This window comes from Brachyistius frenatus, unplaced genomic scaffold, assembly GCF_029030835.1.
Source record: "Brachyistius frenatus isolate BFR_SWC_R1_liver_20210118 unplaced genomic scaffold, ASM2903083v1 Contig_16, whole genome shotgun sequence".
NCBI lineage: Eukaryota > Metazoa > Chordata > Actinopteri > Embiotocidae > Brachyistius > Brachyistius frenatus.
Window position 1 is genome coordinate 441,702 of NW_027210615.1, and position 23,350 is coordinate 465,051.

Consider the following 23,350-nt stretch of genomic DNA (forward strand, 5'->3'; position numbering starts at 1 on the left):
CAAATAACATGCTGTAAAACCTTTTTGAAAAAAGAAATATGATTATGGTTTCAATATATGCGATGATGGAGTGAATATTTTGTAAAATTCGTTTCACAGTGTAAAACGTTGTACTTTACTGCATTGAATCAACATTAAAAATCTCCTAAAAACCGCAAATAAAATAAGAAAAAAGATAGCAATATCTAAAAATTACACATTTACCATTGTCATCAATAAATATGAATATTCTACTGAACCTGTGTATTTATGCTGTTTTGATGCCAGGTCAGAGAGTGGTGGAGGACTTTACCCCACCATCCGTCGAGAGGAGCCGGGGGGCGGGGACAGTGATGACGAGCGGGGCTCAGGAGAGTACTTCAGTGGGGAGGAATTTCACGAGGACGACATCATACTCACAACGGACAGGTACTGTGACGGCAAAAGTAACTGTCAGCCTGACTTGATCTGAGGAGTATTAACCACTTAAATACAGATGTGACCACTGGGAACACTAATGTGACTACATGCATGTATTTTCCTGATGTAGAATAAGTGCCTGTGGTTACTACGCACCAATAACAACACACAGTACTAATGATGATCTTTGTAACCCCCCCCCCCATTTGTATTCTGTACATCAGAATTACATGGATTTTTTAAAGTCTTCATCTTTTTGTTTCAAAGGTTGTCCAACAAGGACTCGCATGATGATGCAAAGGGAGATATTGACCCTGACGTTTTCAGGGGTGACAACCATTCTGATGGTTACTATGATGATGACCAACAACCCATCTACCAAGACAGCAGGCGGTCCCCCAGGAGATGGTTTTTACCCTCACCTCAAGGTGAACTGTTTTTTTAATTTACTTTTTGTTTTCAATGCGATGCTAAACACTCCACCACTGTGTCACACACTCCACACACTCCTACACACCTGGATTCAAACCACTGTCTGGAAATGGGAAAAGCTACTGAGGGAATTGTCATACCGCTGAAGGGATCAACACATGTCACTGATAGGAAAATATATGTGCCACTAAACGGATTGACAAATACCACTGGAGAGACCTGCACATACTGGTGTTCGAATAAGTAATAGTTACTCAAAAAGTGTAATTAACTACTTAAAGTGAGTAAATACCACCAAAAAGAGTGTTTCATTCCGCTGTTAGAAAACGACAAATGGCACAGTTAGGAAATGTCACATACTGCTGTTCAGATGAGCAATAGATTACTCAAAAGTGTTGAATTCCAGTTATTGTGTTTTACTGCATGATGATCTGATTTTGTTGTTAAATAACCATCAGATTATATACATATTCTGCAAATGTTCAATGTTGGAGTTGAGAAATAATGTTCGGTTTTGTGTCTTCTCAGCCTCCAACAGACCAACTTTCAATTTTGAGTGTCTTCGGAGAAGAAGTAGTCAAGATGAAGCTCCTCCTTCTCCGTCATGCACAGCTCTTCCACTACACCTGGTGCAGCAACAGGTACACAAAAACACAGACACAGAGTAAAATGCAGTTGTTACAGTGGTATGAATGACACTTCTCACAGAGCTGTTTTGACTGTGCTCACTCGCTCAGGTGATGGCGGTGGCCGGCCTCGACGCCAGCAGACTCCACCGTCTGTCTCCGACGAGGTCGCTGCGCTCCTGGGCCACGCCTCCCGCCTCGCCCATCAGCCGCGACTGCTCGCCCTGCTACACACCCCTCATACAGGTCTCACCACCGTCACAGAAGACGACATTATACATTATTGTCTTGGATGTGAAAACAAATGTTAACAGTACCTGCCCAAGTCCAAAAGGGTTTTTACAGCAGTCTTTGTAAAATGTGTTGACAGTTGACAGATTTTATTGTACTTCACAGGTTTAAGAAAAGAATGATGATAAAGATTCTTTTCAAAAGAGCCTAAACTTTAGTGCTGCCATCAGTTGGACCAGATCCATATTTGAGTCATTGACAACTGGATTTTTGTTCGTGGCAACACAAGTTCAGAGGTCATTGTGTCTTTATCTGTTTTCCGAACTCGTATTAAGAAGAGGAGAAGGACAGAAAATATGTGTACATGAGCTATATCTGGACAACGACTTCATATTCATTCAAATCATGTGTACTTTATTTTATTACTGTTGTTGCTCATTTTGAGCTTTTGATGGCAGATGACTGAATAGATGCCATTGAATCTATCAATCTAAGGCCAGTGATGGATTAGTGTCTTCATTTTAAATATGCTTCATAGAATTAGTGTACTGTGTTTTTACTAAATCAAGGCTAACATGTTCTAACTCAGGTGGACTGGCGCAGTCCTGGCAGTGTGAGCAGCATCCCCGGGGCAGTGAAGAGGAGTTCGTGGTATACGGATGGCCAGGACGGTCCTCCCAGCCGCAGCCACTCTCCGTCACGTCTGCAGTTACCTGCAGAGAGCTGCTCGCACTTCCTGCAAAAGAGAGGCAGCGCCAACAGCCTGGTGGAAGCTGTGAGTAACAATTGTTGTTGTGGGTTTTTTTCTTTAGATTTTTTTTATTATTTTTTTTATCAATGGACCCTCAGAAATTTGGACTACAGACCAGAAGGCTTTATAGAAACTAAATGAATCAATTAGGTTAACGCAATGATAATTACAGTTGGGATACAAGGATTGTTCTCAAAGTCAAATTATCTTTGAATAATTGTTGATTGATTATGTAATATATGCAATGTCAAAAACAATGACCAATGCCTGCCTGCAAAAGTCCACATTTCATTTAAACCTTTCTCCACTTTGATATGCTGCCAAAACATCTTTTGTGAAGATTCAGCTGAATATTCTTTCACCGAATTGAGTAACCTTTGAGCTCTTCAGATTATTTCACTCCTGCAGAATTGATTGATAGCCTACCACAAGGACCATTGGTATTCCTTAGATCCCAAAACAAGAAGCAGTTGTGTGCTCTAAATAGACAGGTGCATGCACAGACAATTCACAAAGCCACAAATGTCTATGAGACTTACAGACATTCTGACATTTGGCTGGATTCTGATGCGAACGTATTGATATAATAATTTTTTCCACTTCATGTTTCAGCTTTGATTATTTTTCCTCTCGTTGTTAATAGGTGCTGATATCAGAAGGTCTGGGGAAATACGCCAGGGACCCCAAGTTTGTGTCAGCGACCAAACACGAGATCGCTGACGCCTGCGCAATGACCATCGACGAAATGGAGAGTGCTGCCAGCAATCTGCTGAATGGGAGTATGAGTAACGGCAACTCTGAGGGAAAAGGGAACGGCAGTTCGGACCCAAATGCCATTGCGCACCTGAGGGACAACAGTATCCGCGACTACAGCGATGAGGAGCCATACGTGGCTGTGAAATGTGAGGAGGACCTAACAGATGAGATGATATGCATCACTTCGCTATAGCAGCGGCTCACACCGGATTCTATTTAGTTTTTTTTAATTGAATTGTTACTCCTGTTCTACAGTGAGGGGTGTCTCTGTTCACCCTGCAACAGAGAAAACATGTAAAACAGGGATGGATAAGAGAACAAAGTGCCTTGTTTTCTCTTTCTGTTGAGTGGAGAACAGAAATGACGGAGAAATGATCGGGTTTATAGAGAAGTTGAGATCAATTCAGTGAACACTGAAACCAGAGGGAATCAATGTACCTGCCAGCCGGCCTGTCATTCAACAGGATTATAATTGGAGGCTGTTTTCTATTTCCTTTATCATTAACATTGGTTGGATACAACAGAAAAGGTAATGAATTTAGTTTGAGGATTAACTAAATCAGCTTTAATTTGTGGGTATTTGCATCCAGGCAGTATTAGGTAAAGAGTGTCGGGATGCTGGGCCTGCCATTGTTCTGCTGCCATGAACTCAAAATGAAGGGCCAATAGTAGAAGCAAAAAATGTGCCACTATTGCAATCACTTATAGGCTGCCGTGTATGGAATGATTCCTGTGTTAGATTGATTGAGATAAATCTCCAAAGCATTCACCCCGTTTCCAGTTTAACTGTCAGAAGCAAACACCAATGACAGGTACGTGAATGGTACGCTCCTAGAGTGGAGAGAAATGTATGAGCTGGATTTACAAAGCTGCATTCATCCTGCTGCAAAATGTCTTTGGCCGTCCAACGACTTTGAGATTCCATGTATTCAGTTGAATTTCATGTGTATATATAATGTGATTTTAATCTTTAATTGGTCATGGCAACAGACACTAGTTCTTCACTTTACATTTTCACTTCCATGACTCAAATTACACAGAAAAAAAACTTGATAAAAACATATATATTTTTTTGCTAGTATTTCAGCTAATCTCGATCAGGCTGATCCGAAGCCTTCGCTGCTGGTACGTTTGAATCGAGCTGCTCTGGGTTCACACTTCAGGATTTCAGGGGTAAACGTTGCTTGTCTCTGTTTTTGACTTGAAAAGGAAATCACATATCAGTGAAAGAAAAAAAGACTTTGTCCTCAGGCATATCCTTCTGTTTCATGTGCTCGCTGACACATACTGTAAGTCCTTCCCCCTTTACACCTCCAACAATGCTACATTTACACCAAAATTTACTAACTCGATTACGCTCCATATCCTGGAAATAAAGGAGCATTAAGGATGCTATAATGTTACAGACTGTCCCCCCATAAACAGTGATTTCACTGTTTCGCTCAGAATATGCAATCAGTCACTTTACGCAGATTTTCTTCAAATGATGAAACTTTACACACTTTTTTGATCTTTCTGTATGATGCTTTCGGGCCCGATCGATATTGGATGTTTGAGGCCGATATTGATATTTAAAGTGAAAGAATTCCGGTACTTAATGATACAGACCAATAGTCTTTATTACATACATACTGTATGTCTGGTAGATACGTTGAATGTGGTTATGAAACATTTTAAAACACTCGTGACACATACATGTAATGGAGGCAGGATATTTTACACTGACGTTAAATTTCACTTTTAATAATTATAAATATTAAATCAATTATAAATAACTATAAAAATTAAATGCACACAAATTTATAATTTACCCCAAGCATATTTTTCAGCATTATATCCTGAACAAAAAAAGTTTTCATATTGGCCAACATTACACCAATACCAATTTTTTTTGTGATAAGTCGATGCCAATATATCGGTTGGGCTCTGAGACGTACAGCATAACATGAAACATGATTCCTAACAGTCCACTCTTACTAGGAAGGTTAATATGTTGTTGTGAGTTCTAGTAAAGTGATTACAGAATAACTTATATATTATACTACTACTAGCTATAATAATAATAATCATTTGTGACTATCCCTGCAATAAAGAGAAAACAGAAAGAAACCAGAGATCCCTGTCTCATAGCTGAAGCCCAAAGTCATCGTGGCAGCGTCGTCTGTCCTCAGTCATGTTTGACTCAACCTCTTACTGCCTCGACAGCTTCAAATCTTTGCTTCCAGGCATCCCTAGTTCCAACGAATCTCACATCATTTGTAATGGGTTTACATGATTAAGTAGAATTTCTCTCAAGCAGCTGAGTGCTTGTTTCATCAGATAGATAAGAGCACATATGTGGCTGTTCTTTACCGTCTATGTGTTGTACATTTAAAATGCCACAACAGAAAGGGAGACTATTTCCCTGACAATATACACATTCGGTAGATTTGTTGTTGGATGTACATAGTGTGTTCTTGGACTGAAGTGACTGATGTTAGCTGTTGCCTTTTATTTGTAGGACTTCTTATTGTTCAAACACCGGTTTCCGTGCACAAAATGTCCTAAACAGCTGCTGTCTGTGAAGCGAGAACAACACAACCCGCTCGTAGGTAAACACACTGAAGATAAGATAAGCACATTTGCCCTGCCACTAACCAGTGTTTGGCTACCACTGCCAACTGTAATCATGTCTTCAGGTCAACTTTTTAAAACCCAACACTGGCTTGTGGTGTGGCAATCTCCGTTTTTTTCATCCTCAATTTAAATACTGTTGTCAGGGTAACACGTGTAATCTGTGCAAACAAAGGGCTTCTTCAAACATAAAACCAAAACAAAGGATCATTGAGTGCATTTACACATGCACGCACACACGCACACACACCACACACACCAGTACTCAGATCTTACTCCAGACTAAAAGCTGTTGAAATGTGCACTATTAACAGTGGACAGTGGTGACAGGAGGTCTGCACAGTTTGCTGTTAGATGTTGTAATGATACAGACATGCAGATAAATTGAATCTACATCAGGATATTAGCTGCTACCTGAAATATTCTTCACATGCACTGTAAATGCACTCACTTCTTCTTATGTCCTCTCATACATACACAGACAGGTTTTAGTGGCAAGTAAAGCTCATAAATAAGACTTATGCATTTTCTAACTGCATGCAAATAGTGTTTAATTCAGACTTTTAACTCATTTTATTGTTATTACCTCTGTAACTAGCCGGGTGTGTGGGTGTCAGGAAGGATGTGGCGAAAGGCTGCCTTTCCAAAGATTAGTATTCATGTGAAACATTTGCATGTGAATAATGTTTTTGCACTGATTCTTCTGATTGGTTACTGGCGATCTGAGAGGCAGAATCAGGCAGTGAAGTCATCAGTGTTTGAATGATAGGTAATCTGCTGCCACACTAGTAGTGTAGTAATAAATGTCATTTTAAATAGCCAATTGAAAAACAGGTTTGATTTTGTGTAAATGCAGCCAAAGATTCAGTTTTACTCTTTTGGATTTTAATCACTCTTAAAAACATATTTTGAAGTAATTTTAGAAAGCTTCAGAAGCCATATTAAACACATGCTGTTAGCAGTAATTTTTACATTTGCTGCACATCCCAGTCAAGACAGTCATAGTAGCCATAAAGCCCTCCATTAAGCGCGCAGGACTGCAGCAGATAAATTCTCTTGCTGCTGTAGGGGTCGAACATGCGACTGTTCCTCTGAACACGAGGCCCTCCGGCTTAAATATTGGCCATGTTTCTTAATCCTTCCGCAGCTCCTGTCTGATTTAAATGTCGGTGTTTAAATATGAAGTACAGGGATGGGAGAAACACAGTTTTGCAAATATCTCTATTTGAATCAAATCAAAATTCATTGGAGAAAACAACATGACATCTAACATTCCATGTTTACCCTGTTGCTCACGTGACAGCCAATAACACCGAAACACAATCATCTGCAGTTTATCAGAATCCATCAACATTTAGTTTTATCAGGAGGCACGATGACAGACAAAGCTTTGTTGTGCAACACAGCTTTATTTTTTTGTACTGTTTCACTGCTTTACACGTCTATGAAATGACTGCAATGTATAAAATCTGTACAGTGTTTGTTGAAAGACAGTGATGAACTTGAAAATTTCTGCTTTCTACCCATTTGTTGTATGAAAATTAATGAAAAATTAGCTCTATCTACTTTGTAGCAGAATTACTAGTACCTTCTAGATTTTGTACCAATGAAAACAAAAACCCTGTTTTGTACATTTGAATTTTTGCCTGAAATGACAATGAACCTGCTGATTTTTGTAATGACCACTGAATAAAGACATGAGGACAAGGTCAGGACGGGGTTGTTTTCGATGAATACGAGGAAAAACAACAAAAGCCTTACTAATAAGTTTTTAAACACCTATTAGTATCCTGGTTCTGATTGGATTTTCGGAGTATGTTGGTCCTGTGCAGCTCGTGTAAACACTTCAATCCAGATTTCTGAGCATTCTCTGCTCTTAAAGAGCATCGTGGCTAAAGTGTGAGAAATTAAGGCACAACTGTTCACAGATGATCAGAAACCTGAATACTGTTCGGGGTATGAATCACCATCACCGTTCTTCATGTTACATGTAAACATCATATCTTCAATAAGTTCAAAACCAGAATACTAATGTGCATCTAAACACACTGAGTGTTCACAGTAATTCCCACTTTATGGTCCACATGTTTACTCCTTCATTAAAACATAAATTATTTAAAACATCCAAGTCATCTTACAACACTGCATTATAATGTAAACAATAACTGTTAAAGCAATGAAGCAGAGAGAGAAAATGTGCAGCGTAGTGCAGAGCTCAATAAGGCATTATAATTATAATGAATTCTAAAACTTGACTGTTCATTATAGCTGATGACACAGACTGAATTTAAATCAATACTTCATGTATGAATTTCCAGTAGATTTTCTGTAAAGCTAATTGTAAAATCACAACACTGACGTGTGTCTGAAACTAACTTCATTCACATTCTGCATAAATAGTAATTAACACTGACATCACAACATTATGGTCTTATAAGCACCAATGGCTTTATCATATTTAGAAACTTCATAATTTCATCTGATCAGTTTTACGTAATTAGGTTCAAAAGCATCTTTGTAAAAATCCATAATATATATATTTTTTTTAAATCTCTACACAAGTAAGTGATAATCTTTTTGTTTGTTTTTAGTGTTGTTAAGTCTATACCACTTCTTAGTGTATATAAGCATAAAGTATATTTAAACAGACATTTGATCATCTGAGGTATAGTTTGCATTTCTTACTACATTATTATTATTATATATTATACAGTTACCAGGTTGGCCTCAGCCGAAAGGTAACTCAGAGTTGTGAGCTGTAAAGTTTGGGGACGCTACGGCGAAGGTAAAGTCAAAAAGCAACTAAGACAGTGACAACATGCATATGAGCAGTTTTAATCTTCAACAGTTAGACAAAGACTGTTCCTTTAACTGCTTGTACCCCTGAAAGATGTGACCACTGTTGAAAAACACAAGTGTGGTGGTGGCGTAGCTTCAAAGTCGGACTGTGAGAGGGTTATGAAATTGTATTTTTGGAAGCAACGCAAGAAGGCAACTAGCTTTGTTTCTCACATCAGCTTGTAACACTATATTTTCAAGACCATTGTGGCCTTAATGAGATCAATTGCATTGAAATCAGAAGTGTTAACATTCCCATATTATTAATTTACAATATCTGATCACCTCTCTCTCGCTGCTGTTGTCACCTAATAACAGACTGTGTTGTGAACTGTTCCTGACCCACATAAACCCTTTACTCGAATGGTGTCAGCTCTCCTTCCGTCTGTTCATCTCTGCGTGTCGAGTGTCAGAGGTCGGTACACGGGAACCCCCGAGTCGACGAGAGGAGGGCGACCTCTGATGACATCTGCAGCCTTCTCTGCTATCATGATGGTTGGAGCGTTCAGGTTTCCGCTGACGATGCTGGGCATGATGGAGGCGTCCACCACTCGCAGCCGCTCCAGACCCAGAACCCGCGTGTTCGAGTCGACGACCGCCATCGGGTCGGAGGGCGAGCCCATCTTACAGGTGCAGGATGGGTGGTAGGCGCTGTCGGCCTTGCGGCGCACAAAAGCATCGATTTCGGCATCGGACTGGACCTGAGGACCGGGCTGGACTTCTGGACCACGAAATGCATCGAAGGCCTTCTGGGCAAAAATCTCTCTGGAGAGTTTGACGCACTCCCTGAACTCCCACACATCGATATCTGAGCGCAGGAGAGGTAATGACAAAATGCCTTTATAAGATTCTGCTGGAATAGTAGTGTGCCAGTTTAACTCCATGCTTAGGTTAGGTTAGGTTAGGTTAGGTAGTTACTTTATTAATCCCCAAGGGGAAATTTTTTAACAAGTTAATGCTAATGTGATGCTCCAGTCAGACCTCCAGAGGGACACATGTACTTTGTAATGTTGAGTGACTTTATCTTACCGGTAGAGAGATAGTTGGGCTGGAGAATTGGGTGATCCAGAGGATTGGTGCTCTTTAGCTTCATCCAGCCAACACTGGTGCTTCTCATTGGTCCAACATGAACCTACAACACCAGAACAGCGTTGGTCCACCAATAACTCAATCTGTCACTTGTTCACCAAAATAGTTAAGCAGGTAACTTGCCATTCGTACAGTAGAGTGCCCTCCTAAAGTGACTACACTGGAAGAGATGAAGACGGCACAGCAAAAGCTAACATAGGGCTTCAGCAGCCTGAGGAATCCAAATCAAGTGGACAACTGTGTCCTGATTGGTCAAACTCGGCCCTATAAAGATTCACATTTGCTTCAGGTGAACTTTGTCCCTCACTTCTTACAACGCAGTAATGCTTGGGAAGAATTATAGTGTATAATAATACACATTCAACAGGTGCTGCTGGATCAAAAAACAAATTGACAGCAAAATGACAGCAAAAATCTGACAAAACGTCTGTGTGCTGCATCAATAGCATTTCAAAAATCCACTTTAACAGAGCAGAGGGCTTTGAGGTTTCTGAAAATAGCTTTAGAAGAACAGTAAGTGGTGTTCAAAGGTCTTATGGGTTATACAAAGATAACTAGGTATTTATACATAAAAAAAAAAAGTATGCTTAGTGCTATGACTCAATTGTACCTGAGGCACCCACTGGGGCTACAGTGGCATACGAGTACTGCATTAAGATAGACTTTCAAAAACCCCAACTTGTATTTTAAACCTTGTTTGTGCAAAGGACATATCTCCCATCCATCAAGAGCAGCTACACAGATAAACTGTTGTTTATCCCTTTTTGCTAAATGATGGTTGAAAAGTGGTGCAAGTAAAGCAACTGTACGGCTGTTCATAAGCCAACACTTCCACAGAAGACAATGGAGGAGTTATTTCCTAACAGGCACACTTCTGTGGAGGCAGAAATTCCAGGTAGCTGCATCTGACATGATATCTGAGGTAATCGCTTTTCCATGGAAAGGGTGCATGCAGTTTAATTTCTGCATGTGTAGTGCCTCACAATGGTATCTTATCTAGCTTTGCAGAATTAGTCAAGTGTGTACGTGGGAGTGCGTACGTGGGAGTGCGTACGTGGGAGTGTGAGTGTGCACAGTGTGTAGCAGTTCCTGCACTGCAATTTATAGTCACACGCTGTTGAATAATCAACCACACACATTTGACTGTACAATAAAATGAAAATCTTCCACCCACACAAAATACCTGTAACTGTTTGGTAAAGCCAACGCACCTGATAGGCTTCTATTTTGGAGGCAACTCGTCCGTGGTCGATGACTTGTGAGGGCAGGAAGTGAAACTGGATGTCAGGGTGTGTGACGTTCGGCCGACTTCGGATGAACCCTCCGCTCTCTAAGTGGGCTGTTGCTCCATAACCTAAGGCACAATGGTGATGGTTGTTTCAGTTGTCTGTGTGTGTGATATTTCCATCGGTCTTGTCTTGACTCTTGGTGTATTTAATTTGGGTTTCTGATTGTGAAGGTCAGTATGCTCGTCAGTCATCAAGCTCACCCAGCAGCCAGCAATCTGTATTCTGTTTCAGTTATCGTCACATTTCACCAAAGGATCTGTGAGTCCTTGTTTAGAAAACTTCTTCTAAGGACCCTTTTAAATGCTGTTATAAGAACATTAGCTGTGATTTATAAACTGATGTCATGCTATGGTGCATAAACAGCTTTCTCTCCAGATCTATACTGAGTATCACAACATCTCCACCTACAGCCTTCCATCAGGCCCCAAAACTCACAGCCTACTGTTCCTGTGGTGTACAAGATGGAAATTTGCGCTGTGAATGTCGGAATCTTAATAAGGGAAAGCACTTCTTTTTTTTTTTTTTTCAAATTACATTACCTTTATGTTTAAAAGATAGTTAACATTAACCCATACCTGTCCATGATTGACATTTTCTGAATTAACAACATATCAAGCAAGTGAAAGGTTCTTGAAGGAAGGAGCTCGGAATTGATTCAGATATTAAGTGGTTTATACTTTCAGTGAAATTACGTAATTTTGTAGAAGATTATGAAGAATGTGCGAGTTCCTACATCTGTAGGTGATTATGTTTACCTGTGAACAGGGAGAGCCACTCTAGACCTATCTTGACCATGTGGAAAGGTTTCTGGGCCTTGTACAGGGTGATAGGTTGAGTACACTGCTGCTGGATATAGAGCTCCAAGTGATCCTGCAGGTTACTGCCAACACCTGAGAAACAACGGAGAGAAGGAGGACAAAGAGAGATATTAATACCAGCTATCATAATACTATGCACTCCAAAGCCGGTGTGATAGTAAGCACGGAAAAGGTGAATAGAAAACACCTGAGCAGAATTGTGGTTTTTAATGTTTATTAATGTTGTTATATTCCCCAGCTGCGCCAACCTGCTTCAGTGTGAACATTTAAAAAAATGAAATACAAAAAAGCCAAAGAATTTCTCACAGGTTTTTTCTGTGCTTACATGTTTAAGTAAAAAGCCAACACACACACACACATACACACAATGTACCTGGTAAGTGCTGAATCACGGGGATGTCAAGTTGTTTAAGGTCGTCTGCATTTCCCACCCCAGACATCATGAGGAGCTGAGGGGAGTTGATGGCTCCTCCGCTCAGTATCACCTCTTTTTCTGCAAACACCTGAACATAGAACAGAAAAAAATTGCTGAAAAAGCCACATACAATACGACAAGAGTAAAAGTATTACTAAATTAAATGAGAGGAAAGTGTGTTAGTTCAGAAATTTGTATTACTATGTTTATTCTTTCTTTTCCATTTTTAAAAGTCTTATACCATCTCCCCTTCTTACCCGTTTCGTTTGTCCATTCTGTGCGTACTCCACCCCCACAGCACGGCTGCCATCAAACAGGATCTTGGTGGTCAGGCAGTGCACCTCTGCCTTCAGATTGGGTCGACCCAGGGCAGGTCTGAGGTAAGCGCTGGCGGTGCTCCACCTCTTCCCTGGACACATTTGGGCAGTGAGATTAGCATATGGTTTTGTTCCTCAGACTCAAGAAGTTTTGTATAGTGTGAGAAGTACAACTATCATAATATATAGTGACCAATGTTTAGAGGCTCTAAAGTAATTGGACAGATACCCATAAATTAAAATGGAGTCATCATATATAGTACTTTGTGGAAAATCCTGATCGGTGGTCACTGATTTCCCAGACATTTACTGAAGCCACCTTCTGCTCTTGCTTATCATGGGTCTCTCTGTATTTAGTCTGATCTTCAGAATATTCAACCTCTTCATCATTGGTTTATTTGGGTATATGTTTAGGGTTGTTGTCCTGCTGAATGATGAAGTGTCATCCAGTGCAGTTTTGATGCATCTGACTGAATGTGACCAAACAGAAGTCTCCTGTATACCTCTGCATTCGTCCTGTTGCTTCTGCCAATAGTGATATCATCAATAAATACTCGTTTGTCAGTTCCTTGGGCAGCCATACATGCCCCAGCTGGATAAGAAGCACCACCAAGTTTGACAGATGAGGTGGTTCTTTGGATAAAGATGAGTTCCTCCTTCCATTAATTTGATGGAGTGATTTTTGTTTTGTCAGGACAAAATTCTCTACTACACCGGTGTCTTTTTGTATGCTTATGTGACCTGGCCTTTCTGTTTTTGAGGCTCAGATGAGGTTTGAACCTCGTGGTGAATCCTATGAGGTTCTGGTCATAAAGTCTTCACTTAATCGCTGATGACTTGCTTTGCAGCCAGAGTGTTTTTTTCTTCCCAAGGCAAACAATTTTCTGGTCCTCCACGAACCTCCAAAATCTATTTGATAGATTTTTGCTTTTAATTTTTTTTTTTTTTTTTTTTTTTTTTACAGTTTTTTAGCCTCAACAATGTCTTCTTCACTTGCGTTGTCCCCGCTTTGTTCCACATCGCTCACTCTAAACGGCAACTCTCAACTCGGATCTTTATGTGAACTTCTCTGTACATGAGCGAGTGTTGAAACGACACACAGCTGTCCATGGCAGTCAAGTGTCCAATTACCTCCCCTGAACCGTTACAATGTGTACATGGTGTATTTAAAGGGCTATATCTCCCACACATTTCTTTTAAATATTGATGTGAACCTAGTCAAGTTAAAGCTGAGACCTGGTTCTTTAAAATAGTACCCCTTATTTTCTTAAAAAAACACTGCATTCATAGCTTTTCAGTGTTCTTTCTGGTTACTTGTTATATTAAATATCATGTAGATATAGTAGGTCCTTTTTTTTTCTTCTTTTTTTTTAACCTTTATGAATGGTCATGTCCATCCAGCCCAGGCCTTCCTGCTGGTATCCATTCATGTCATCAGTGAAGGGGTACCCTGTCTGCCGCCCGGCCTCAATAAAAGCCTTATGAAGGGGATGGTTGGTCTTCCCTCTGGACACATGCAGAGGTCCGCTGCCACCTCTGTACCTGCAATACAAAGAAGAAACACCAAGTAAGATATTCAGTAATCAGTACTGAATTAATATGAATCCTTTTATTACCAGCAGTGATATTTTTCTGTAAGCTGTTGTGCATATGTGTCTCTCAGCAATTATCCAATCCGAACTTGTAAGTACGTAGTGATTATCGATTTCCTGCAAACCTTGAAGAACATAAATGTGCTAAAGGCATTACCCATATATTCTATTTGGATTTATTAAGTAAAACCACCATATCGCTAAAATCTATAAGATCAAAACCATTTTCTAAAGTGCCAAATACAATCATCTCATTCATAAAAATATAGAAATGTGTTCACAGTGACTTGAACTTCCAACTCCTGTATGAACTGCAGCTACTGTATCTGTAAAATGCGAGCTGATTTATCATAATTTTTGATGCTGACTCCTCCAACTGCTAACTGTACTTCTAGATTTAAATGCAAACAAATGGACACGATTTGGTAAGAATTACATTAATCTAAAGATGCAGGACAGGATTCCCATGGAAATGATAAAGTCTCTGATAAACTAAACATATCTTCCATTTCAATGTGTGTACTGCACTTCATAAAATGTCTTTCACAATACAAGCAAATGCACCAATTCTGTCTGTGAAATCTACTTCCAAGAATCTTTAATTTGTCAGCAAACCAAAAAAGTAATTTGAGCTGACATCTATGATCATAATTTGTATGTGCAAATTTCCTTCATTACCTTGCTCCGAAAATAGATCAGTGACGCACAGCCTTTAGCCTGTGATGTACACGTGGTCAGGTTCTGCACGATAATCACAATAACGCTGCACATTTACAACGTTTTCTAATCGCCCCTGAGAGACTGCCCGAGTTCGGTTTCCCTTCAAACTCTGTCCATGCATGTTAAAATCATTCGGAGATAAATAACAAACCTAATTCAAAACAAATGCCCTCGAGACATTTTGGTTAAGTACCTATTTTCTCCCAGTTCGTGACACTGAGCCTTCCTGAAGTAAGGCAGACAGTGTTCGTAATCCCAGCCCTCAGCGCCCTCTCTCTGCCAGCGGTTGTAGTCTTCGGCGTGCCCGCGGATGTACACCATAGCATTGAGTGACGAGGACCCTCCCCAGACACGACCCCTCGGCCAGTACATCACCCGGTTGTCCATGTGGGCTTGAGGTAGTATGTGGTAGTACCAGTTAAACCTGTGGAGAAATGAAAAGAAAAACAACATGACAACAACAGTTCAATAATAGGTTATTATATTGGAACAGATATCAATATAATGGACCATTAAGTTAGACAAACGTGATACGTGGATGTTTAATTTGTTCAGATTATACAGCCAGTCAATTCATTTTTCATTCATTGTAACTTTAATAGTCTAACATCAGTCAACAGGTCATGCAATATATAAGTTGAGTTTTCTATTTCTTTTTGATTATAAAGCAGGTCTAGGTCCTATAAAAATACTATGAAAGTGTCAAAACGCTCAGTCCCCAGAAAAATGTACATAGCCCATATTCAGTAACTGAGCCGTTTGGATTTATGTAAGTTTGTGATGTCACAAACTCATACTAATGTCATGTGTCTGCCCTCAGCACGGCCCACTGTCCTTTTACGTGGAATAAAACAGAGTCATCATTCTGTCACCGAGCTACCTAGCGACAAGGCCGAAGAAAACCTGTGGTAAGTTTGAGCATGCGTTACTCAGAAACAGTCAGCCAATCAGAACAGAGGGTCATTGATGCCAATGCTCCTTTAAGACACAGGCACAAAACAAATAGCCAAGGAGAGGAGATAAAACTATACTGAGATAGGTTTTGGTACCTGAGAAAAAAATAATCTTCCTTTCAATATCAGGAATGCAAGTAAAATACCAGAGAAGTGTCAAATCTGGGACCTTTAAATTACTGAGTAAACTGGATGACGGTTAGTATTTTACAGATGAGGATCAACTTTTAAACCCAAGTCTAAATGTTAAATGGTTTCTACTTTTTTGCTTCAAGTGATTTGGAAACAGTGTAGTATTTAGTGATGAATGACAAATAATGTCAAATAAAACAGTTGTATACATCTACACCAAAACATTTCAAGACCAGTGAAAAACAAAAGAGATAAGTTATTTACTGTACTTGTCATCACAGAGGTTATAGGTCAGCGCAGCTGGCATGTGGATCTTCCATGAGAGTCGTAAGCTGCCTAGCCACATGTCCTTAGGGCCTGCCTCCAGCAGCAACACCGACTCATGGGCATCCTCTGTGAGGCGGTTGGCAAGGACGCAGCCCGCTGACCCCGCCCCAACAATAACATAGCTGTAGGACGGTGTTTTCTGATCGGCTTTAGGTGATGATGAAAAGCGACGGTGAAAAGCTGAGGCAGTGAGGCATCTGTAACGGTTGGAGGAGGAAGATGAGCAGGAAATAGAAAGGCCCATCTTTCTGGTCTTGGGGACAAAGTGACATTCTGGCAAACGGGTAGAGAAGCAGCTGTTGTCTCTCACAAATCTCCCCCGAGTCCCCGTCACAGCTCTTCGGGCTCCAGTTTGGCCTAGCGTGGCCAAAGACAACATTCTGGGAAGATTTTCTTCATTCACTGGGAATCACAACAACACTCAGTTAAGGACACACCAGAGTGGGAAAGCTGGATTTGGAACCAAAACTAGTATATCTAAGGGTGTTGAATGAAATGTACATGTCTAAAATTAACACAATTATTGCTGCAGTGTCTTGCTAAATATACCTATTATGCTATACGTAGAGGCTTTTGGTTAACATTTGGGATCCTTAAATATTAAACATTAACTGGTTCGCTCCTTGTTCTTCCGCAAGTCTCAGCTCATAGTTTTAAAACATGCAGCAGTTCAATCAATAACTAGAAATGCCCATTATTTGGCTCTCTCACAGTGCATGTTTCTCTCTTTAAATAACCAAGTAGACATGTTAACGTGTCAATCTAATTTGGACAGATCAACTTTTGTGTCTCAATCAGTAAAGTCCTGCTGCAAAGTGATCAGATGAGGCCAAGTCATTGTGTTACCAGGAACATAAAAGGCTTGTGTGTGTTACGTTCAGGTTCATTCTGTGTAAAAGATCACAAGGCCGCAATGAACCGTTTGGTCTTGTAAATATTTTATTTGAGGGCTATTCTGTGTTATATATCACAGTGCAGGAGGACGTGCAGTCAGCTCAGTGATATCTAGGTCAGGACTGTCACGTCAGCAGAGCAGCAACTCACTATCAGCTTTTTATTGTCAAACGTAAACCGTCTGAAATGTCTGCAAATGGATTCTGATATAAAAAGGATTGTTTTTTATTTTACTGACTTTCAAACTGTTACGGCTGTTTCGCGTTACATGTTTACTATTAAAGGTCGATTTCGTAACCAGTTGATTTCGTAATCAGTCCACGGTCTATCTGGTCGAGCTGCATTTCCAAAAGTTTTAAAATACCTTTATACTGTGTGTAAAATCTTTGGATGGGTTAAGCTGGCGGTGACGGCGCGACTGACACGTCTTTGAGGACTGAACCGTTATGTTTGTTTACTATTTCACAACTAATTGGTTGTCAGCTCTGTCCGAAGCGCACAGTCGTCTGGACTTCACACCGGACAGCAGAAAATGGAATTCACTCAAAGCAACTCCACAGAGTCCATCGCATTAAAGTCGAGGTGGTGTCAGAGAAGTTGCAGGCAAATACAGACAGACGCCACGAACTGTTGGATGAAGCAGTAACATGCAGCAGCCCTTACCTTTGAAACACTGAAACTTGGAGACCCGGACGACACCGAGCCGAGAAAACTGTCCACGTCTGTGGGCGGGGCTTAAGGGCCGTATATAGATGAACAACCCCAGCGTATTACCAAAAGTTCATTCAACAGGTCCATCAAAGGTAGGATGCAACACGGAGGACTTGTCACGTATTATCAATATGTACGTATCGTTTGTTTTTCTGTTTATTTATTTGGTGTTCTTCATTTTATTTTTTTCAGCCTGACAGTAGTTGATGATGTGGGCAGCTACACTGATCTTTTTCTCCTATGTCGCAGCCCAAGTGACATCCACTGGAATTGTAAGTTATCGAATTTATAAGGAGGTCATTCATTATTTTAATTAAAATTAAGAGTGATCTTACTTTGGTTTTCTGTCTTTGGGATTTCTTTTCAGAATGTGAAGTGTGAGGAAAGTGTTGGTGGGTCTATGTTGTGTTTATCATTCATACTGTGCCCTCTAATGTGAATATAGCTCATCATTTGATATATAGCAATATATCATTAAAAAGTTGATTTGTACTGACATTATTTTTCAATTTCCCATTAAAAAACTTTGACACAACTGGAAATTACCTCTAATTGTGATCCAGTATATACCCTAAAGTAAGAATTCAACATGAATTAAATGTATTTGATAGGCAAATAGTAAAAATAAGAATTGTTTATTTAAAAAAGGTACATTTTATAAATTCAGTGGCCACACTGGTTTTCAAGACGTTATATCTCCAGATATCATGATGCGGATTTCTAAGATTTTTGTGGGCTGTGTATATTTTATTATATGAGTGTTCGCTGATTGTTCAACAAAATCTATCCCAGAAACTAGAATATATTTCAACTGCACAATTAACACAGAACAGCTGAATAAATTTCAGAAAATGATAATAGTCTATGTACAACACTATCGTTGGGTCAGTGAGATCCACTGTTGTCTCTTGTTCCAGATTATGGCCGAGTAAACCATAATTCCTATCCATCATTGCCAGCAGACTTGAAAGTGAATCTGGTGACTGAGGGAGGAGAATACAAGCTGAACATAAGCTGGGCAATACAGAATGATGGTAGGAGACAACACTTTGTATTTATGATCACATGGATACCAATAATACCACTCGATGTTGTTGACTTTAAGACAATTTTATAAACGCAGTTTGCAATGCATCAGCACACACACACACGTTCACTGACATGGCAACCTTGAGAATCTATAGTTAACAAATAAACTCAAAAGAAAATATAAGGGTCATTATTAATGTAGTGATTGAAGTTACCAGACATATAACGTTTATCCAGTAACTGAGGAGATTTGTCTTCATCACTTCTCATTTCATTTACTTGACAGCAGGACTTTACTCTGGTTGCTGTGACTTCACTAAGTAGAGGGTAAAATATTTTTATATGAATAGTTTAGCTACTATGCTCACATTGGATTGCAGAAGTCTTTTTGAAAATATCAGGTTTCTGTAACAAAGGAAATTTAGTGTGAAAATCTCCAAAACTGAACGTAGTGAATGGGCTTATTATGGGAAGTCAAAAAGATTTGAATTTATAAAGTTATCCAGTTGGAAATCCAAGATTACATGCTCCACTACAAGTTTTCAGAAATGTATATTTCCATATTGCATTGTGTCACCTACACCCTGACACATCACATCACTGAAACACCAAAAAAAGCAAAAGCTTGTATTTTATGTAGCAGGTGTGATGTAGCAGAAGGAGCCCCCTAAAGGCGATGAGACTGATGTCCACCAAAAATATTGTTGAATATTTAAAGTAATACATTAAATGTCAAGCTTGTATTTTATGTAGCAGGTGTGATGTAGCAGAAGGAGCCCCCTAAAGGCGATGAGACTGATGTCCACCAAAAATATTGTTGAATATTTAAAGTAATACATTAAATGTCAACAGACAGACCTTCACTGCAGTTTTTACATTCTGTCTTTATTCTGGCGGAATCTCTGCGATAAACACTGACTGGCCAATGTCTAAATGCTAATGCCGACCAACTGCTACTTTAACCACTCTAAACTCTGTCATTTTATCTCTGCAGGTAGTATTCATAGCCTGGAAGGCACTGAGATCGAAATATCAGGAAAACCATTAATCTACTGTGAATATGACCCACCTTTCAACAAAGCAGGCCGCATAAATTCAACGGAGGTATCATGAATGAGCTCTTGACTAGAACTGATCATTTATTTTGTGTTTAAGCAGCAATTATCAGCGTGCGTTTGAATTGATGCTCCTGTCAAAGTGGTCTGTGATGTTGAAAAGATTTCATTAACTGCAGTAATTGTCATCTTTTCAAATCTAGATATGGTTTCAATTTTTAGTAAACGTAACCGATGGCCTCACCGACATATCAGTTTCTAATCTCCCCGCATCTCCACGGGAAAGAGGCCTCTCATTCAAGCATGTCAACATTAACGTTCCTCGTAAAACAAAGCGTAAGTAACTTTTTTATTTGCAGCTTTACTGATATACGGCAACAGAGTATTAAAAAGCAAAGACATAAACAATCCTTGGGCTGCAGTATTAAAGTGTCTGTTAGTTTGGCAGGCATGAAAAGCAGAACAAGTTCAAAGTTAACATAACATTGCATTTAAACTATGCTTTATATATATATAAAATAGCACAGAATAATAAAATATTACCTAAAAAACAACAACGCATAACATGCCAGACATTTAAATGATATAAATGTGTCAAAAGTGTGACATTTTTTTGCATTTTCTTGTCTGTTTTCTTAGCAAGAATTACAACGAAGTCTCCTGAAGTGACCACAGCTGAGCGACTCACTCCAATATACTTTTCTAATCCCCGGCAAGATCATGTGCGACCAGCAGGTTTTCAAAAGTATAAATGCATTAACACGCGTTTATTAACATTCACAATACCCAACACTACAAAAGCACATACTATGTCAGAAAATGTCAGAAATAATGTAAAATATTTGTCATGTAGATTATTCTGTTTAATAGTTCTTTTTAATTGTTCACTCCAGTTGAGATCATCACTGAGCCCACAGCTTCGCGGTTTCTAAAGCTTTGTGAATTCCTACAATCAATCATTAAAATCTTTATTTTACATCAACTAAAAGAAGGCATATGTATTTGTATGTGTGTTTGTCTGTGCAGACTTGAAAGTTACTGTCACTGTCACCGTTTTTGGAGGACTGGCCGGTTTGATGATCCTGACTTCCTTCTACCTAATCTGTAAATACAACATTTTCAAAATGTACAGTTAGTTAGAGCAGTACGTTAGGCACCAAAATATCAGACGATAAATGGAAACAGATTCTCAGCTTAATGCACACAACATGGTTTACTTCAGTGCTAAAATTGATGTAGCCTATCAAAAAGGCTCTCTTTTAAAAGTTGGCTTTCTGAGACACTTTTGGATTATATTAAACTTCGTGACCGATTTACAAAAACATTTCTGCCACATTGCAAAGGAGGTTAGCTTTATACTATTTTGTCTAAATGTCCCATCATGTTGCAATGGAAACATGCTTTACGTCCTATATTTTTAAGTTGGGTTGTAGAAGTACCGAAACATATTGTGCCTGGGCTTCACCTCGAGATTACATAAAATCTTTGACATTGCCGGTTGGTGCTGAAGACAACTAACTTCTTTTGACCAATGTTTTATTACTTCCCAGATAAAAGGTGTAGATCCAACGTTGCCACAGCACCGGGTTTCAAAAGCGGGCCTGGATCTCCCATGGTTCCTGTCTCTGTCCTTGTCGTGTACCCTGCTGAGAATTCAACCTTCCAGCAGGCCATTGTGGCGCTGGCCGAGTTCCTGCAGTGGCACGGCGGCTGCAGTGTGGCAATCGACATGTGGCAGCAGGAGAAGATCGCAGAGCTGGGGCCGATGTGCTGGCTGGCAGAACAGGCTAAGGCTGCAGACCGAGTGCTCATTGTCTGTCCATCGGTACAGTGGGTACGCTGTGTGTCATTTTCAGGATATCTGCATATTTAAAGCAAGGAGCACCAAAGAAGTCTGTCAAACTTTCTAAACTTAAGATGTCCAGAAAAGTCAAATAGCAGTGTTGTATTGATGGAAGGTGGTCGCTTCCATTTTTAGTGCGTTGGTTAAGCCAGCTGAAGTAATGTGGTGATGAGAGACGGATACATGATTTATTGTCCTCATTTTGTTTGATAATCTCCTCTCCTCTCCTCTCCTCTCCTCTCCTCTCCTCTCCTCTCCTCTCCTCTCCTCTCCTCTCCTCTCCTCTCCTCTCCTCTCCTCTCCTCTCCTCTCCTCTCCTCTCCTCTCCTCTCCTCCTCAGCCCAGCCACCGTCCCTCCAGCCAGAGCCTCCTAGAGCCCTCCATCCCAGCAGCGGCTCATGACCTTTACCCTCTGATTCTCAACATGGTTGCAAGCCACGCAAAGGTGGCCAGTGAGCTGGCTAAGTTCTGGGTGGTGCAGCTGGGTGAGCAGCAGCAGAAAAGGCCTTGCACCTTGGCCCCTGAACTGAGGGCCTGTAAAACCTTTTGCTTGATGAAGGATTTGAACAAAGTTTGCAAGAGTCTTCCTGCTTGGCAGCGGGATGACAAGAATATATTAGATCGGATTTTCAGAGCACGGATTTCCTACAGTGACGAAAGTACAGTGAAGTTAAGGGAAGCTGTAGAAAAGTTAAGGGAGCCTCTCCAGAGAGCTGCCACCATTAAACCCTGTGGTCATCACTGTTGGAACATCTGTAATGAAATATGAAAGATGTGAAAATGTTGTCACTAATGGATAAAGAATATGGGTTAGAATAGTTGACAGTAAGTATAGCTGACTCTTTCAATATACTGAATGTTTTGTAATTTATTTTTTTTATACAAAAAATGACAGATGTTTGGATATGTATCTCTCATCTAAGTTGCCTATTTTTGCTTTCCAAAGGCATGGAAACTTGCTTAAGACTTGGTGTGACAGTGTTTTGTCTGTTGTCATCATCATGCAGAATTTGTAAGTGGCTTCAATGCTAGTGAGATTCAGCACAAAGAAAGAGGAAGGTGACAAAGACAACTTATCTTTGTCTTTTTGTATAAATTATTAAAAAAAATAATTCATTTGTTGCATTTGTTTATTTCATCTGCAACCCTAAAATATCTTTAAAAGAAAAAGATTTTCTTAGTAGCCGGCAACTAATATCATAGGCTACCTGCTCTATTTCAATCTTTCTTAATCTAGTGTGAACACTCTAGTGGATCCGTGGTTCGAACGGTCGCCTGGGCTCAAACCTTACCCCACCAACATTTGGCTGTTTTGGCTGTTGAAAAGTTTGTATATCTCTGGTCTCCTCCCAAACTGAAGGCCCTAAATGGTTGCAGATGTCTTTTTTTCTCCCTACATGCAGTTTGTTAGCCCTGTGGTAGACTAGGCAGTTGTCCAGTGTACCCTGCTTCTCTCCAAGTGCATCCCCTGGTGGACTCCAGCTGCAGAAAGCTGCACTATACAGTTACAGGACATAAAT

The 23,350-nt window shown here is 40.0% G+C and overlaps 3 protein-coding genes across 6 annotated transcripts in view; 2 read left to right on the plus strand and 1 right to left on the minus strand.

Moving 5' to 3' along the window:
- Positions 1-6,049, plus strand: part of cacna1db (calcium channel, voltage-dependent, L type, alpha 1D subunit, b) — an 88,574-nt gene extending 82,525 nt beyond the window's left edge. For all 3 annotated transcript variants that reach the window (XM_069693838.1, XM_069693839.1, XM_069693840.1), the window contains 6 exons: positions 268-408; positions 667-827; positions 1,360-1,472; positions 1,569-1,703; positions 2,278-2,463; positions 3,083-6,049. In XM_069693838.1, coding sequence (XP_069549939.1) covers positions 268-408; positions 667-827; positions 1,360-1,472; positions 1,569-1,703; positions 2,278-2,463; positions 3,083-3,388 — 1,042 coding nt within the window. In that variant the 3' untranslated portion in view covers positions 3,389-6,049. The remainder of the gene's footprint in view (positions 1-267; positions 409-666; positions 828-1,359; positions 1,473-1,568; positions 1,704-2,277; positions 2,464-3,082) is intronic.
- A 1,154-nt stretch (positions 6,050-7,203) lies between these two features.
- On the minus strand, positions 7,204-17,975 carry chdh (choline dehydrogenase). 2 transcript variants are annotated; one of them, XM_069693841.1, is made up of 10 exons: positions 17,856-17,975; positions 16,241-16,700; positions 15,080-15,310; positions 13,950-14,116; positions 12,515-12,666; positions 12,216-12,345; positions 11,780-11,914; positions 10,947-11,089; positions 9,676-9,778; positions 7,204-9,454 (listed from the first exon to the last, which is right to left on the minus strand). In XM_069693841.1, exons 2-10 carry the CDS (start codon positions 16,675-16,677, stop codon positions 9,036-9,038), a joined length of 1,917 nt encoding a protein of 638 aa, XP_069549942.1. In that variant the 5' UTR covers positions 16,678-16,700; positions 17,856-17,975; the 3' UTR covers positions 7,204-9,035. The 2 variants fall into 2 exon arrangements, with proteins under 2 accessions (XP_069549942.1, XP_069549943.1); XM_069693842.1 differs by lacking the exon at positions 17,856-17,975 and adding an exon at positions 17,557-17,569.
- Positions 17,922-22,971, plus strand: LOC138618246 (interleukin-17 receptor B). Its single transcript, XM_069693843.1, has 10 exons — positions 17,922-17,995; positions 18,096-18,175; positions 18,271-18,295; positions 18,821-18,937; positions 19,927-20,036; positions 20,191-20,323; positions 20,627-20,722; positions 21,014-21,091; positions 21,538-21,821; positions 22,171-22,971. Exons 2-10 carry the CDS (start codon positions 18,110-18,112, stop codon positions 22,597-22,599), a joined length of 1,338 nt encoding a protein of 445 aa, XP_069549944.1. The 5' UTR covers positions 17,922-17,995; positions 18,096-18,109; the 3' UTR covers positions 22,600-22,971.
- Positions 22,972-23,350: the final 379 nt, after the last annotated feature.